The sequence below is a fragment of the Oncorhynchus mykiss genome, chromosome 6, assembly GCF_057628025.1.
Source record: "Oncorhynchus mykiss isolate SJ-2025 chromosome 6, ASM5762802v1, whole genome shotgun sequence".
Lineage (NCBI taxonomy): Eukaryota > Metazoa > Chordata > Actinopteri > Salmoniformes > Salmonidae > Oncorhynchus > Oncorhynchus mykiss.
The window spans coordinates 84,042,353-84,054,970 of record NC_143027.1 but is presented as its reverse complement, the minus strand read 5'-3'; the positions used below and the strand labels follow the sequence as shown (position 1 = coordinate 84,054,970).

The 12,618-nt window shown below is 40.0% G+C and overlaps 2 protein-coding genes across 2 annotated transcripts; both read right to left on the bottom strand.

Annotated features, from left to right (window-relative positions):
* Positions 1–1,417: 1,417 nt before the first annotated feature.
* LOC149983134 (major histocompatibility complex class I-related protein 1-like) lies at positions 1,418–3,242 on the bottom strand. The gene is made up of 2 exons (XM_090239161.1): positions 3,050–3,242; positions 1,418–2,949 (listed from the first exon to the last, which is right to left on the bottom strand). Exons 1-2 carry the CDS (start codon positions 3,105–3,107, stop codon positions 1,928–1,930), a joined length of 1,080 nt encoding a protein of 359 aa, XP_090095287.1. The 5' UTR covers positions 3,108–3,242; the 3' UTR covers positions 1,418–1,927.
* Positions 3,243–4,261: 1,019 nt separating this feature from the next.
* LOC110506877 (major histocompatibility complex class I-related protein 1) lies at positions 4,262–6,578 on the bottom strand. Its single transcript, XM_036981228.2, has 2 exons — positions 5,533–6,578; positions 4,262–5,437 (listed from the first exon to the last, which is right to left on the bottom strand). The coding sequence occupies exons 1-2, from the start codon at positions 5,588–5,590 to the stop codon at positions 4,419–4,421; spliced, it is 1,077 nt and encodes a 358-aa protein (XP_036837123.2). The 5' UTR covers positions 5,591–6,578; the 3' UTR covers positions 4,262–4,418.
* Positions 6,579–12,618: the final 6,040 nt, after the last annotated feature.

The following is a 12,618-nucleotide window of genomic DNA, read 5'->3' as shown; positions in this document are numbered from 1 at the left end:
AATCTGATTTTTGAGCTTCCAGACTGAGGTGGAGCCGAATTGTTTCAGGATTGAGATCCAAATAATTGGCAAAAGATAGAGGGGAGAGGAATCAGCTAACTTCCTACATTTCAACACATTTTGCCATGGTGCAGAGACAACATTTTGCAGTTTTATAATGCTATTCTATATATTTTGTCATGAGGCTATATGAAAATGTTGCAGTTTTAAAGCTAATTTCCTGCAATTCTAAACTTTTTCTTTTCACATGCTATCTAGGGGTCCCCAACCTCCAAGTCTGTCCATACCTGCCTGTGTGTGTGACTGTGTGCCTGTGTGTGTGTCAGATGTGGATATTTTGGGTTATTTTGTGCCCCAGTGCAATTTCAGGAAGCATGAACGACAACCAGGCAAGTTTCACAATGAACATTACTTGATTTTGAAAAGGGTAGAGGCACTAACTCTGACTCATTTCAGATTGACAAATGACATTTACTCTTTATTAGGCATCCGTCTCCAAGACAAATACAATTCTGCCTTTTTTCTTCCTTTAGGGTTTTTATTGGTAAAACACTGGAGCGTGCAGACCTGGGGAAATGAATTGACTAAAGCCAGTATGTCACGCCCTGGCCTTAGTTATCTTTGTTTTCTTTATTATTTTGGTTAGGTCAGGGTGTGACATTAGGGATTTATGTGTTTTGTCTGGCCTAGGGGTTTTTGTATGTTTATGGGGCTGTTTCCTTTCTAGGTAGTTTGTAGGTCTATGGTTGCCTAGATTGGTTCTCAATTAGAGGCAGCTGTCTATCTTTGTCTCTGATTGGGAACCATATTTAGGCAGCCATATTCTGTGGGTATTTTGTGGGTGATTGTCTTCTGTCTTTGTGTCATTGCACCAGATAGGACTGTTTCGGTTTTCACATTTATTGTTTTGTATTTTGTAGTGTTCTCGTTGATCGTCTATATTAAAGATGTTGAACACTAACCACGTTGAATTTTGGTCCTCCTCTCCTTCAGCGGAAGAAAGCCGTTACACAGTAAATACGGATATGTCCCAAATGGCACCCTATTCCCTACATAATGCACTACTTTTAACCAGGGCCCATAATGCACTATATAGGGTATAGGGTGCCATTTGGATCACAGTCATTGTGCACATGCCCTTTATGTCAGTAATGAAATGTAGATAAGATGTAGATGTTTCTTTTATATCTAAAATTGCAGCAAGTTTAGGAATGTTGTCAGGGGTTGTGGGATTTGTCTCAGAGGGCTAACACAGTATCGTGGTGTGCAGGAAACCTAGGTTCAAACCTAGCTGGGTTCATTAGGAAGAAGGTAACATGGAAGGATACTTATTTAAAATGTGTAATGGAGACACTGGCTTTGCAGCCTTTTGATATACCATTCAGTGTTCATCATAAAATAATAGTTAAACTAGATCTTATATTCAAAATCATATGTTTATTGTTGTGGTCCAGCCTTGAAGTGGAAATGTAGGCATGAATCAATCCATTAATCGATTAGGCTACATGTTACTGTCTGTAATAAAGGTATTATTGTGCAGTAATGATGAACAAACACTACATACAATACAACACAGAGACACTGTAAAGACATTCCAATAATAAACAGACCTCATACACATGATCACATGATTCTCATTCTGGGTAAGATACTGGATATCAGCTGATACAGCACAGATATAGAGAACATTCTGAAATTAATGAATAGTCATGATTGGAAATGACAGCTCTGGACTAATGCCCAGATGTTGGTTACGTCTCCCCAAACTGATCCTTTACAGTTCTCTATTGAGAGGAAGGGAAGATTGACTGACAATAACAGAATCATTCACACATTTTGTGTCTGCTCTGATAGGTGCTCTGGCAGTCATATTTTCATTGTGAATTGAGCTGAATCGACAAAGCTGCCTCAGTGTCCCAAAAATGTATCAGGTCTCAGAATCTGAAGAAAGGTTCATTTCCTCTGACACTGTTGCATCAACGTTGGCAAGTTTAGACTGAGAGGCAGTGTTACTCCACCTCCTTTTGACACAAATGAAAATGCTGAATAGAATAACAACCAGCAGCATCACCAGTAGAGCTGAGAGGGTGGATAGGTGAACTCTCTCTGCCCCAGACTCCCAACTGACATCCAGCTTGTTGTCCAGACTAAGGTGAGAGGCAGTACAGGTGTAGTTATGTCTCTTCTTTAGCTCCTCAGTACTGACCTCCAGACGCTTCCTCAGCTGGTAGGTCCTGTCTCCACTAGGCAGAACCTCCCCTCCTGTCAGATCCTGTTCTGCCACTGGCTGGCCGTCTCTCAGCAGGGTCATGTTGATGTGGCGAGGGTAGAAACCAAACGCCAGGCAGCTCACCTGAAACCCTCCAGAAACCTCTTTCTTTATCAACCTGAGTCTGGGAGGAACTTTACTCATCACAACGTTCTTCTCTCTCTTCAGGATTGTCTTCAGTGTTCTGATGCAAAGGGTAAGTAAAACATTCTCATAAAGAATTTTTTCCTGTAATTGCCTCATCCCATCCCATCCTTGCAGTAGTTTACCAGCATCATATGTAAAATGTGTCATGTTGTAATATATTGCATGATCTACAAAAACTGCATTGAAAGTATTCTTTGTCATGATCAGGGCTGGTTCACCATTGTCAAACATCTCACAGCCAGCCATTCTTTGCTGAACTTGAACACCTTCCGTGAGATTCAAGTGGTGCTTTAGGTGAAAGTATCTCTCCTTCATGTGGTGGTACATAACTCCAAATACAAAATCTCCGTTCTTAACTTCATCATCATGTATTTTGTCTGAGGTGTTATGTCCCTTGTAGATGAAGTGTTTCATGTTGGAGTCATAGTAAGTCACTTGAATGTCATCCAACATCACCACAACCGTAAACTCAGGGAAAGGCGTCTCTCCACTTATATATGTTGCAAGTGCCCACAGAGAATGTGATCCTGAACCTGGGAGAGCAGTTATATTAAAATGAGTTATGAACATTTTATATTTTATAACATAACAAATCATTTAATGAGTTGAGATAAAGTAAATAGTCCATATTACCTGAGTTGACAATGGTGCAAAAGGAAAGAACAAACAAAAAGACAGACAGTTTGCCCATGATTTAGAAAATGTAGCCTCGCGTAGCAAGTTTCTAAGCTCTCAAGAGTGTCTGACAGACTTCCCCTTTCTTTTAGCTATGAATAACAATGTGCTACACAGTTGGTTGTGTAGCTTTTTGGGGGACAATACCAAATTCACGTAGAAATGTACGTTATAGATATGTCATTCTCAATGAAAGCAAGTCTGAGAAGCGGTATATCCGTTCTATTTCTGATATTTCTATGCTCCCTTTTATTAAAGCGCTACTGCCCCTGAAATATCACTTCTCGTTTAGAAAATGTCCTGTGTGGCATCGATATGAGACAGAAACATTTATTCTAGTGTCAACATTGACTACAAAGTGTAAATAGGATAACTTTGGTCATAAAGTCAGTCTCGTCCAAAATGGAGATTTGCGAGATTATAGGAAAAAAGTGTATGTCACTGGAATTACTAAAGCCAATGATAATGATGCATCCCAAATGGCACCCTATTGTCTATATAGTGCACTTCTTTTGACCAGGGCCCATATTGAACCATGTAGGGAATAGGGTGCCATTTGGAACGTATCCTCTGAGCACCTGCCCTTTACATAATTAATAGAATGTAGGTTAGATAAAGATGTTTATGGCTTTTACATGGAAAAATGCACAAAGCAGGTTTAGGGAATATAATATGGCCAGTGGTCCTAGGTTTTAGCTCAGAGGGCTCACACAGTATTGTGATGTGCATCAGACCTAGCTGGTCTCATTAGGAAACAGGTAACATGGAAGGATACTTATTTAAAATGTGGAATGGAGACATTGGATTTGCAGCCTTTTGATGTATCATTGGGTGTCCAATACAAAATAACAGTTAATTAAAACAGACCTTATAATTAAAAGCTATGTTTTATGTTGTGGTCCAGCCTTGAAGTGGAAATATAAGCCTGAATATTTGACTGGGGAAAAGTAGCACTAAATGACTTTTTCATGGCACTGACTGCAGATATGAAGTGCATTGTGAAATGAATGAATAGTCATGATTAAAAATGACAGATTACATAACAGAAATAATTCAAATAATACCTTTGTTAATGAGCAGGATGCCAAACAGGCCTATAAAATATATGAATGCAGATCTGTACTAATAATACCCAGATATTTGTTCTGGTCATCAGTCTCCCCAAATTGATCCTTTACAGTCCTTTGTTGAGGGGAAGGGAAGATCAACTGACCATAACAGAATCATTCACACATTTTGTGTCTTCCCTCATAGGTGCTCTGGCAGTCATATTTTCATTGTGAATTGAGCTGAATCGACAAAGCTGCCTCAGTGTCCCAAAAATGTATTAGGTCTCAGAATCTGAAGAAAGGTTAATTTCCTCTGACACTTTTGCATCAACGTTGGCAATTTTAGACTGTGAGGCAGTGTTACTCCACCTCCTTTTGACACAAATGAAAATGCTGAATAGAATAACAATCAGCAGCATCACCAGTAGAGCTGAGAGGGTGGATAGGTGAACTCTCTCTGCCCCAGACTCCCAACTGACATCCAGCTTGTTGTCCAGACTGAGGTGAGAGGCAGTACAGGTGTAGTGTCTCTTCTTTAGCTCCTCAGTACTGACCTCCAGACTCTTCCTCAGCTGGTAGGTCCCGTCTCCACTAGGCAGAACCTCCCCCCCTGTCAGATCCTGTTCTGCCACTGGCTGGCCGTCTCTCAGCAGGGTCATGTTGATGTGGCGGGGGTAGAAACCAAACGCCAGGCAGCTCACCTTGAGCCCTCCAGAAACCTCTTTCTTTATCAACCTGAGTCTGGGAGGAACTTTACGCATCGCAAAGGTCTTCTCTCTCTTCAGGATTGTCTTCAGTGTTCTGATGCAAATGGGAAGATGAACATTCTCAAATAATACTCTTTCAAACGCTTGCCTCATCCCATCCCATCCTCGTAGTAGTTTCCCAGCATCATATATAAAATGTGTCATGTTGTAACATACCATTTGATCTGTATAAATGGCATTGAAAGTGTCCTTTACCACGAACATGACCGGTTCACCATTGTCCAACATCTCACAGCCAGACATTCTTTGCTGAACTTGAACACCTTCCGTGAGGTTGAAGTGGTGCTTTAGGTTAAATGATCTCTCTTTCATGTTGTTGAACATCATTCCAAATACATAAGCTCCGTCCTGAGCTTCGTTATCATGCATTTTGTTAGGGGTGTTATTTACCCTGTAGATGAAGTGTTTCATGTTGGAGTCATAGTAAGTCACTTGAATGTCATCCAACATCACCACAACCGTAAACTCAGGGAAAGGCGTCTCTCCACTTATATATGTTGCAAGTACCCACAGAGAATGTGATCCTGAACCTGGAGAGGAGTGATATTATACACAGATATGGATATTTTTATAACATAACAAATCATTAAATGAGTTATGAGAGAAAGTAGATAGTACATCTTACCTGCGTTGACAATGGTGGAAAACGAATGAACAAAAAGAAGGACAGACAGTTTGCCCATGATTTTAAAATGTTCACTACTTTTCCAGTAGCCTCACGTAGCAGGTTTCTAGCTCTGAAGTGTCTGATAGACTTTTCTTTTCACTTGTCAAAACAAGGTAAAGTACTTTAATGTTGTTGAACGAGTCAAACAAATGGAGGTGGAAATTTAAGACCAAATGAAGCTGAGGGTATAATGAGGAAGAGAGGGTGAGTCATGTTGCATGTTGCGCACACAGCCAAACACCATTCAGATGATACTGTAAATGAATTACAAAAAATCCTTAGACATGAATGTGTGCGTTTGTGTGTATGTTCATGTTCTGTCTGTCTGTATTTGATTCAAATTTGTGCTAGTGTGCAGCATGTGTGTGGTTTGTGTCCGTGTGTGTGTGTGTGCGTGCGTGCGTGCGTGCGTGTGTGTGTGTGCGCGCGTGTGTGCGTGTGTGTGTATTACCCTACTAATTCTTCCCCTCTCTCTGTTTTGCCTGTCCAGCTCTCCTCATACACAAACATACACACTCCTCCCTCCCCGTCTCCTGTCAGAGTGTGTTCAGGAATGGGAATTTTTAATGTTACCTTCTGAACAATTTCCAATCCAGATAAACTTCTATAAGAGGCTAAGTAAGATGTGGAGCACTTTGCCAAGAAAATAACTGACTGTTGCCTTTAAATCAACGAAACAGAAAAAGGAAGGGAAAGGTTGGGGGCCACTCTTGACTTGAATAGACTTGTGGAAAAGATCAGTTTCCAATACAGCTGGCCAAATATTAACCACCATTAGGTATTGTGCTTTGGAATGGGGACTTTGAACCAGTTAGTTTAGGTTGTTTGTGCTTTTGGATGGATATTACAGGAGCCATCTTTTGTTTTAAAATGGCAGGGTGACATTAAATGATGTATGAATTATATTGTCATACACATGATAAAAACAGCAGCTGTTCATATAAAAGTACAACCAAATACAGTATGTTGTAGGTATTGCTTATGTTTAGTTCCTATAACTTTCCAACCCTAGACTTTTATAATAGACTTTTCAACAACTAACTAAGTAGTGCCTTATTGTAGCAGAAGCGTAAATGGGGGCATCCTGGGATGTGCTTTTGTATGTTATTGCTTTAAGAGCAAGTTGGCTAGCATGCTCTAATAGTATGTTATTGAGGTAAGAGCGAGTTAGCTAGCATGCTCTAATAGTATGTTATTGCTGTAAGAGCGAGTTAGCTAGCATGCTCTAATAGTATGTTATTGCTGTAAGAGCGAGTTAGCTAGCATGCTCTAATAGTATGTTATTGCTGTAAGAGCGAGTTAGCTAGCATGCTCTAATAGTATGTTATTGCTGTAAGAGCGAGTTAGCTAGCATGCTCTAATAGTATGTTATTGCTGTAAGAGCGAGTTAGCTAGCATGCTCTAATAGTATGTTATTGCTGTAAGAGCGAGTTAGATAGCATGCTCTAATAGTATGTTATTGCTGTAAGAGCGAGTTAGCTAGCATGCTCTAATTACAATGGTGGCATTAGCTCCTTGCTAATTCACAGTTATTACTACAGACGAATCACAAATCTACACCCATCTAATGTGCTTCCTTGTGTCTATCATCAGGAATAAACAGCAATCAACTGAGATCTCTGGATAGACATCTTTTCTCTATTACTCAAGAGATTTACGAAGTACGATCACATCTGTTACACTGGTGCCGAGACCAGTCTTCTGGTCTTCATGGAGCATCTGTTACATTGGGCCCGAGACCAGTCTTCTGGTCTTCATGGGACATCTGTTACACTGGGCCTGAGACCAGTCTTCTGGTCTTCATGGGACATCTGTTACACTAGGCCCGAGACCAGTCTTCTGGTCTTCATGGGACATCTGTTACACTGGGCCCGAAACCAGTCTTCTGGTCTTCATGGGACATCTGTTACACTGGGCCCGAGACAAGTCTTCTGGTCTTCATGGGACATCTGTTACACTGGGCCCGAAACCAGTCTTCTGGTCTTCATGGAGCATCTGTTACACTGGGCCCGAGAACCATATTATCTTACCATCTGGTAATACACCAGTATACACTAATTGGTCTGAGAAATACTGTGGTTTCTTGAAAAATCTAACATTCCTAAAGAAAATCTAAAGACTTGATAGTAATTTGTGTTCAACGGAGAGCCATAAGATATTCTGGTGCATTTGATTGATATTCATTTGAACAAAGCATTAAAGAGTTAACCTGGCAGCCGTGTTTTGAGTGAGTTGGAGCTGGTTTAGGTACGTTTGTTGCTGCAGATGACCATATGACAGGACAGTACTCTAAGTGTGATAGAACCAGAGATTGATCGTGGACTACAGGAAAAGGAGGGCCGAGCACTCCCCCATTCACATCGGCGGGGCTGTAGTAAAGCAGGTCGAGAGCTTCAAGTTCCTTGGTGTCCACATCACCAACAAAATATCATGGTCCAAACACACAAGACAGTCGTGAAGAGGGCACGACAACATCTTTTCCACCTCAAGAGACAGAAAAGATTTGGCATGGGTCCTCAGATCATCAACAAGTTCTACAGCTGCACCATTGAGAACATCCTGAGAAATGAAGGCTATTCCATGCAAGAAATTGCCAAGAAACTGAAGATCTCGTACAATGCAGTGTACTGCTCCCTTCAACAGCGCAAACTGTCTCTAACCAGAATAGAACGAGGAGTGGGAGGCCACGGTACACAACTGAGCAAGAGGACAAGTACATTAGAGTGTCTAGTTTGACAAACAGACCTCAAAGTCCTCAACTGGCAGCTTCATTAAATAGTACCCACAAAACACCAGTCTCAACGTCAACAGTGAAGAGGTGACTCTGTGACGCTGGCCTTCTAGGCAGAGTTCCTCTGTCCAGTGTCTGTGTTCTTTTGCTCATCTTAATCTTTTATTTTTATTGGCCAGTCTGAGATATGGTTTTTCTTTGCAACTCTGCTTAGAAGGCCAGCATCCCAGAGTCGCCTCTTCACTGTTAACATTGAGACTGGTGTTTTGTGGGTACTATTTAATGAAGCTGCCAGTTGAGGACCTGTGAGGCGTCTTTTTTTTTATTTTTTTTTTATGTTTTTTTTAATCAATTAGTGTATTATATTTGTTGTAATTTTTGTTCTGTCTTTTCTGGTGGATTAAATTGAAATTGTAACCAACTTCTTATGACTTGTTTTAAAAATAGCGATATTTGGGAGATGATTTCCTTTTCAAACAAATGAAAGTGAGAGGTTGTAATCTGAATAAAGTGAAAAAGGCCTTTCTTGAACATAGGTTGAGACAATTTTACTAATTTGATAGAGAACCAGTTTAGATTTAAGTATAACTTTTGTATGACTGAAGCCTTTAGTGAGAGGTCTAATGCTTTAATATTTAATCATTTCAGTCCTCTGAATTTTTATTAATTATATAAATATGCACGTTTAATTTTGTCTGGCTTGCTGTTCCAAAAAACATCCTCTATGAGGCAGTGGAGGGATCCAAGTTGTGGATTTAAAAGAAAATATGAATCATCAGCATACAATGACACCTTTGTTTTTAAGCCCTCTATTTCTAATCCAGTGTTGTTACTGTTGGATCTGATTTTAATAGCTAACATTTCGATGGCCATAATAAATAGATATACCGATAGTGGACAACCTGGTTTTACTCCTCTTGACAGTTTAAAACTTTCTGAGAAGTAGCCATTGTTAAATATTTTACACCTAGGGTTACTATACATGATTTTAACCCATTTTATAAGAGATTCTCCAAAACTGAAATGTTCCAGGCATTTATATATAAACTCCAGTCGTGCTTTATAAAATTGCTTTTTCAAAGTCCGCTATGAATAGCAGGCCTGGTTTCCCACATTTTTTTATAGTGTTCTATTGTCTCCAGTACTTGCCTTATATTATCTCCAATGTATCATCCATGTAAAACATCTGTCTGATTAGAATGAATAATGTCGGACAAAACCTTTAAATTCAATGCGCTATACATTTTGCTGGAATTTCTGCATCACAACATTGAAGTGTAAGGGGCCTCCAATAATTTTAAATGGACTGGGTCTTTATATTTCCCACTTGTATCCTGTTTCAGTAATAATGAAATCAGACCTTCTTGTTGAGTGTCCGATAATCTACCATTTACATAGGATGGGTTAAAACACGCTAATAACGGTCCTCTGAGTATATCAAAAAAGGTTTGGTATACCTCAACTGGTATGCCATCCAGCCCTGGAGTTTTCCTGGACTTAAAGGCTTTAATTGCATCAAGAATTTGCTCCTCTGTAATTTCACCTTCAAATGAGTCTTTCTGTATGGCTGTTCATTTTACATTATTAATAGAAGAAGAAAGAAATTGCTTCAGTTAGAGGAGATGGAGGAGACTGGAACGAAAACATATGCTTAAAGTATTTTACTTCCTCTTTCAAAATATTTTGGGTGAATCGTAGGTGACTCGATCATTTGTAATACGTTTCAGTAAATTATTTTTGGTAGCATTTCTATGTTGAAGATTCATTTTTCCCCATTTTCCATCCAGCTTTATTATTACACTTGATCTTTGTTGAATAAATTCCTCCATTTCTTTTAGTTTTTCCTCTAACTGATTCTGTGCCTCTATGGGTCAGTTTTTATTGCTATCTATCTGTTCTGTTAGACCTTCTATTTGCTTTGTTAGTATGGATTCCTTTGACCTAAATGTCTTTTTGTTTTAGAGATGAGTACTGAATTGCATGACCTCTAAAGGCACATTTAAAAGTGTCACATATAATAAGCGGATTTGCTGTACCTATGTTACGGCAGAACAATTCAGTTATACATTTCTCTGTCCTAGTTACAAAAAAAGTTATCATCCAATAGGCTTTGATTAAATTTCCAATATCCCCGCCCACGTGGAAATTCAGTAAGAGTAATGTATATATCTGATGGTCGGACCGCATTCTATCAAAACCTTTTTCACTTTTGGTGCCAACGAGAATGACATAAGAAAGATGTCAAGATGACTAGCTTGATTCAGCCTCTGCCATGTATATCTCACTAGGTCAGGGTATTAAACCTCCTCTATGTATATCTCACTTGGTCAGGATATTTAAGCCTCCAAATATACACTAGTTCTAATATATCCATGACATTCATCATTTCCTTAAGAGTCTGAGGGTTATAGTTTGTAGTGTGATTTCCTTTACGGTCAATTGAGGTAATTAAAACAGTATTATAATCTCCCACCATATGATGTTGCTCTTGCTGCGGGCGATTCCCTGATCCACCTCTACGCAGACGACACCATTCTATATACTTCCGGCCCATCCTTGGACACTGTGCTATCTAACCTCCAAACGAGCTTCAATGCCATACAACATTCCTTCCGTGGCCTCCAACTGCTCTTAAACGCTAGTAAAACCAAATGCATGCTTTTCAACCGTTCGCTGCCTGCACCCGCACGCCAGACCAGCATCACCACCCTGGATGGTTCCGACCTTGAATATGTGGACATCTATAAGTACAGTGCCTTGCGAAAGTATTCGGCCCCCTTGAACTTTGCGACCTTTTGCCACATTTCAGGCTTCAAACATAAAGATATAAAACTGTATTTTTTTGTGAAGAATCAACAACAAGTGGGACACAATCATGAAGTGGAACGACATTTATTGGATATTTCAAACTTTTTTAACAAATCAAAAACTGAAAAATTGGGCTTGCAAAATTATTCAGCCCCCTTAAGTTAATACTTTGTAGTGCCACCTTTTGCTGCGATTACAGCTGTAAGTCGCTTGGGGTATGTCTCTATCAGTTTTGCACATCGAGAGACTGACATTTTTTCCCATTCCTCCTTGCAAAACAGCTCGAGCTCAGTGAGGTTGGATGGAGAGCATTTGTGAACAGCAGTTTTCAGTTCTTTCCACAGATTCTCGATTGGATTCAGGTCTGGACTTTGACTTGGCCATTCTAACACCTGGATATGTTTATTTTTGAACCATTCCATTGTAGATTTTGCTTTATGTTTTGGATCATTGTCTTGTTGGAAGACAAATCTCCGTCCCAGTTTCAGGTCTTTTGCAGACTCCATCAGGTTTTCTTCCAGAATGGTCCTGTATTTGGCTCCATCCATCTTCCCATCAATTTTAACCATCTTCCCTGTCCCTGCTGAAAAAAAGCAGGCCCAAACCATGATGCTGCCACCACCATGTTTGACAGTGGGGGTGGTGTGTTCAGGGTGATGAGCTGTGTTGCTTTTACGCCAAACATAACGTTTTGCATTGTTGCCAAAAAGTTCAATTTTGGTTTCATCTGACCAGAGCACCTTCTTCCACATGTTTGGTGTGTCTCCCTGGTGGTTTGTGGCAAACTTTAAACAACACTTTTTATGGATATCTTTAAGAAATGGCTTTCTTCTTGCCACTCTTCCATAAAGGCCAGATTTGTGCAATATACGACTGATTGTTGTCCTATGGACAGAGTCTCCCACCTCAGCTGTAGATCTCTGCAGTTCATCCAGAGTGATCATGGGCCTCTTGGCTGCATCTCTGATCAGTCTTCTCCTTGTATGAGCTGAAAGTTTAGAGGGACGGCCAGGTCTTGGTAGATTTGCAGTGGTCTGATACTCCTTCCATTTCAATATTATCGCTTGCACAGTGCTCCTTGGGATGTTTAAAGCTTGGGAAATCTTTTTGTATCCAAATCCGGCTTTAAACTTCTTCACAACAGTATCTCGGACCTGCCTGGTGTGTTCCGTGTTCTTCATGATGCTCTCTGCGCTTTTAACGGACCTCTGAGACTATCACAGTGCAGGTGCATTTATACGGAGACTTGATTACACACAGGTGGATTGTATTTATCATCATTAGTCATTTAGGTCAACATTGGATCATTCAGAGATCCTCACTGAACTTCTGGAGAGAGTTTGCTGCACTGAAAGTAAAGGGGCTGAATAATTTTGCACGCCCAATTTTTCAGTTTTTGATTTGTTAAAAAAGTTTGAAATATCCAATAAATGTCGTTCCACTTCATGATTGTGTCCCACTTGTTGTTGATTCTTCACACAAAAATACAGTGTTATATCTTTATG

Excerpts from the sequence above, each read along its gene's own strand:
- LOC149983134 (XM_090239161.1), bottom strand. The coding sequence starts at position 3,107 with ATGGGCAAACTGTCTGTCTTTTTGTTTGTTCTTTCCTTTTGCACCATT. Across the intron at positions 2,950-3,049 it reads TTGCACCATTGTCAACTCAG|GTTCAGGATCACATTCTCTG; the intron begins GTAATATGGACT and ends CTGCTCTCCCAG.
- LOC110506877 (XM_036981228.2), bottom strand. The coding sequence starts at position 5,590 with ATGGGCAAACTGTCTGTCCTTCTTTTTGTTCATTCGTTTTCCACCATT. Across the intron at positions 5,438-5,532 it reads TTCCACCATTGTCAACGCAG|GTTCAGGATCACATTCTCTG; the intron begins GTAAGATGTACT and ends ACTCCTCTCCAG.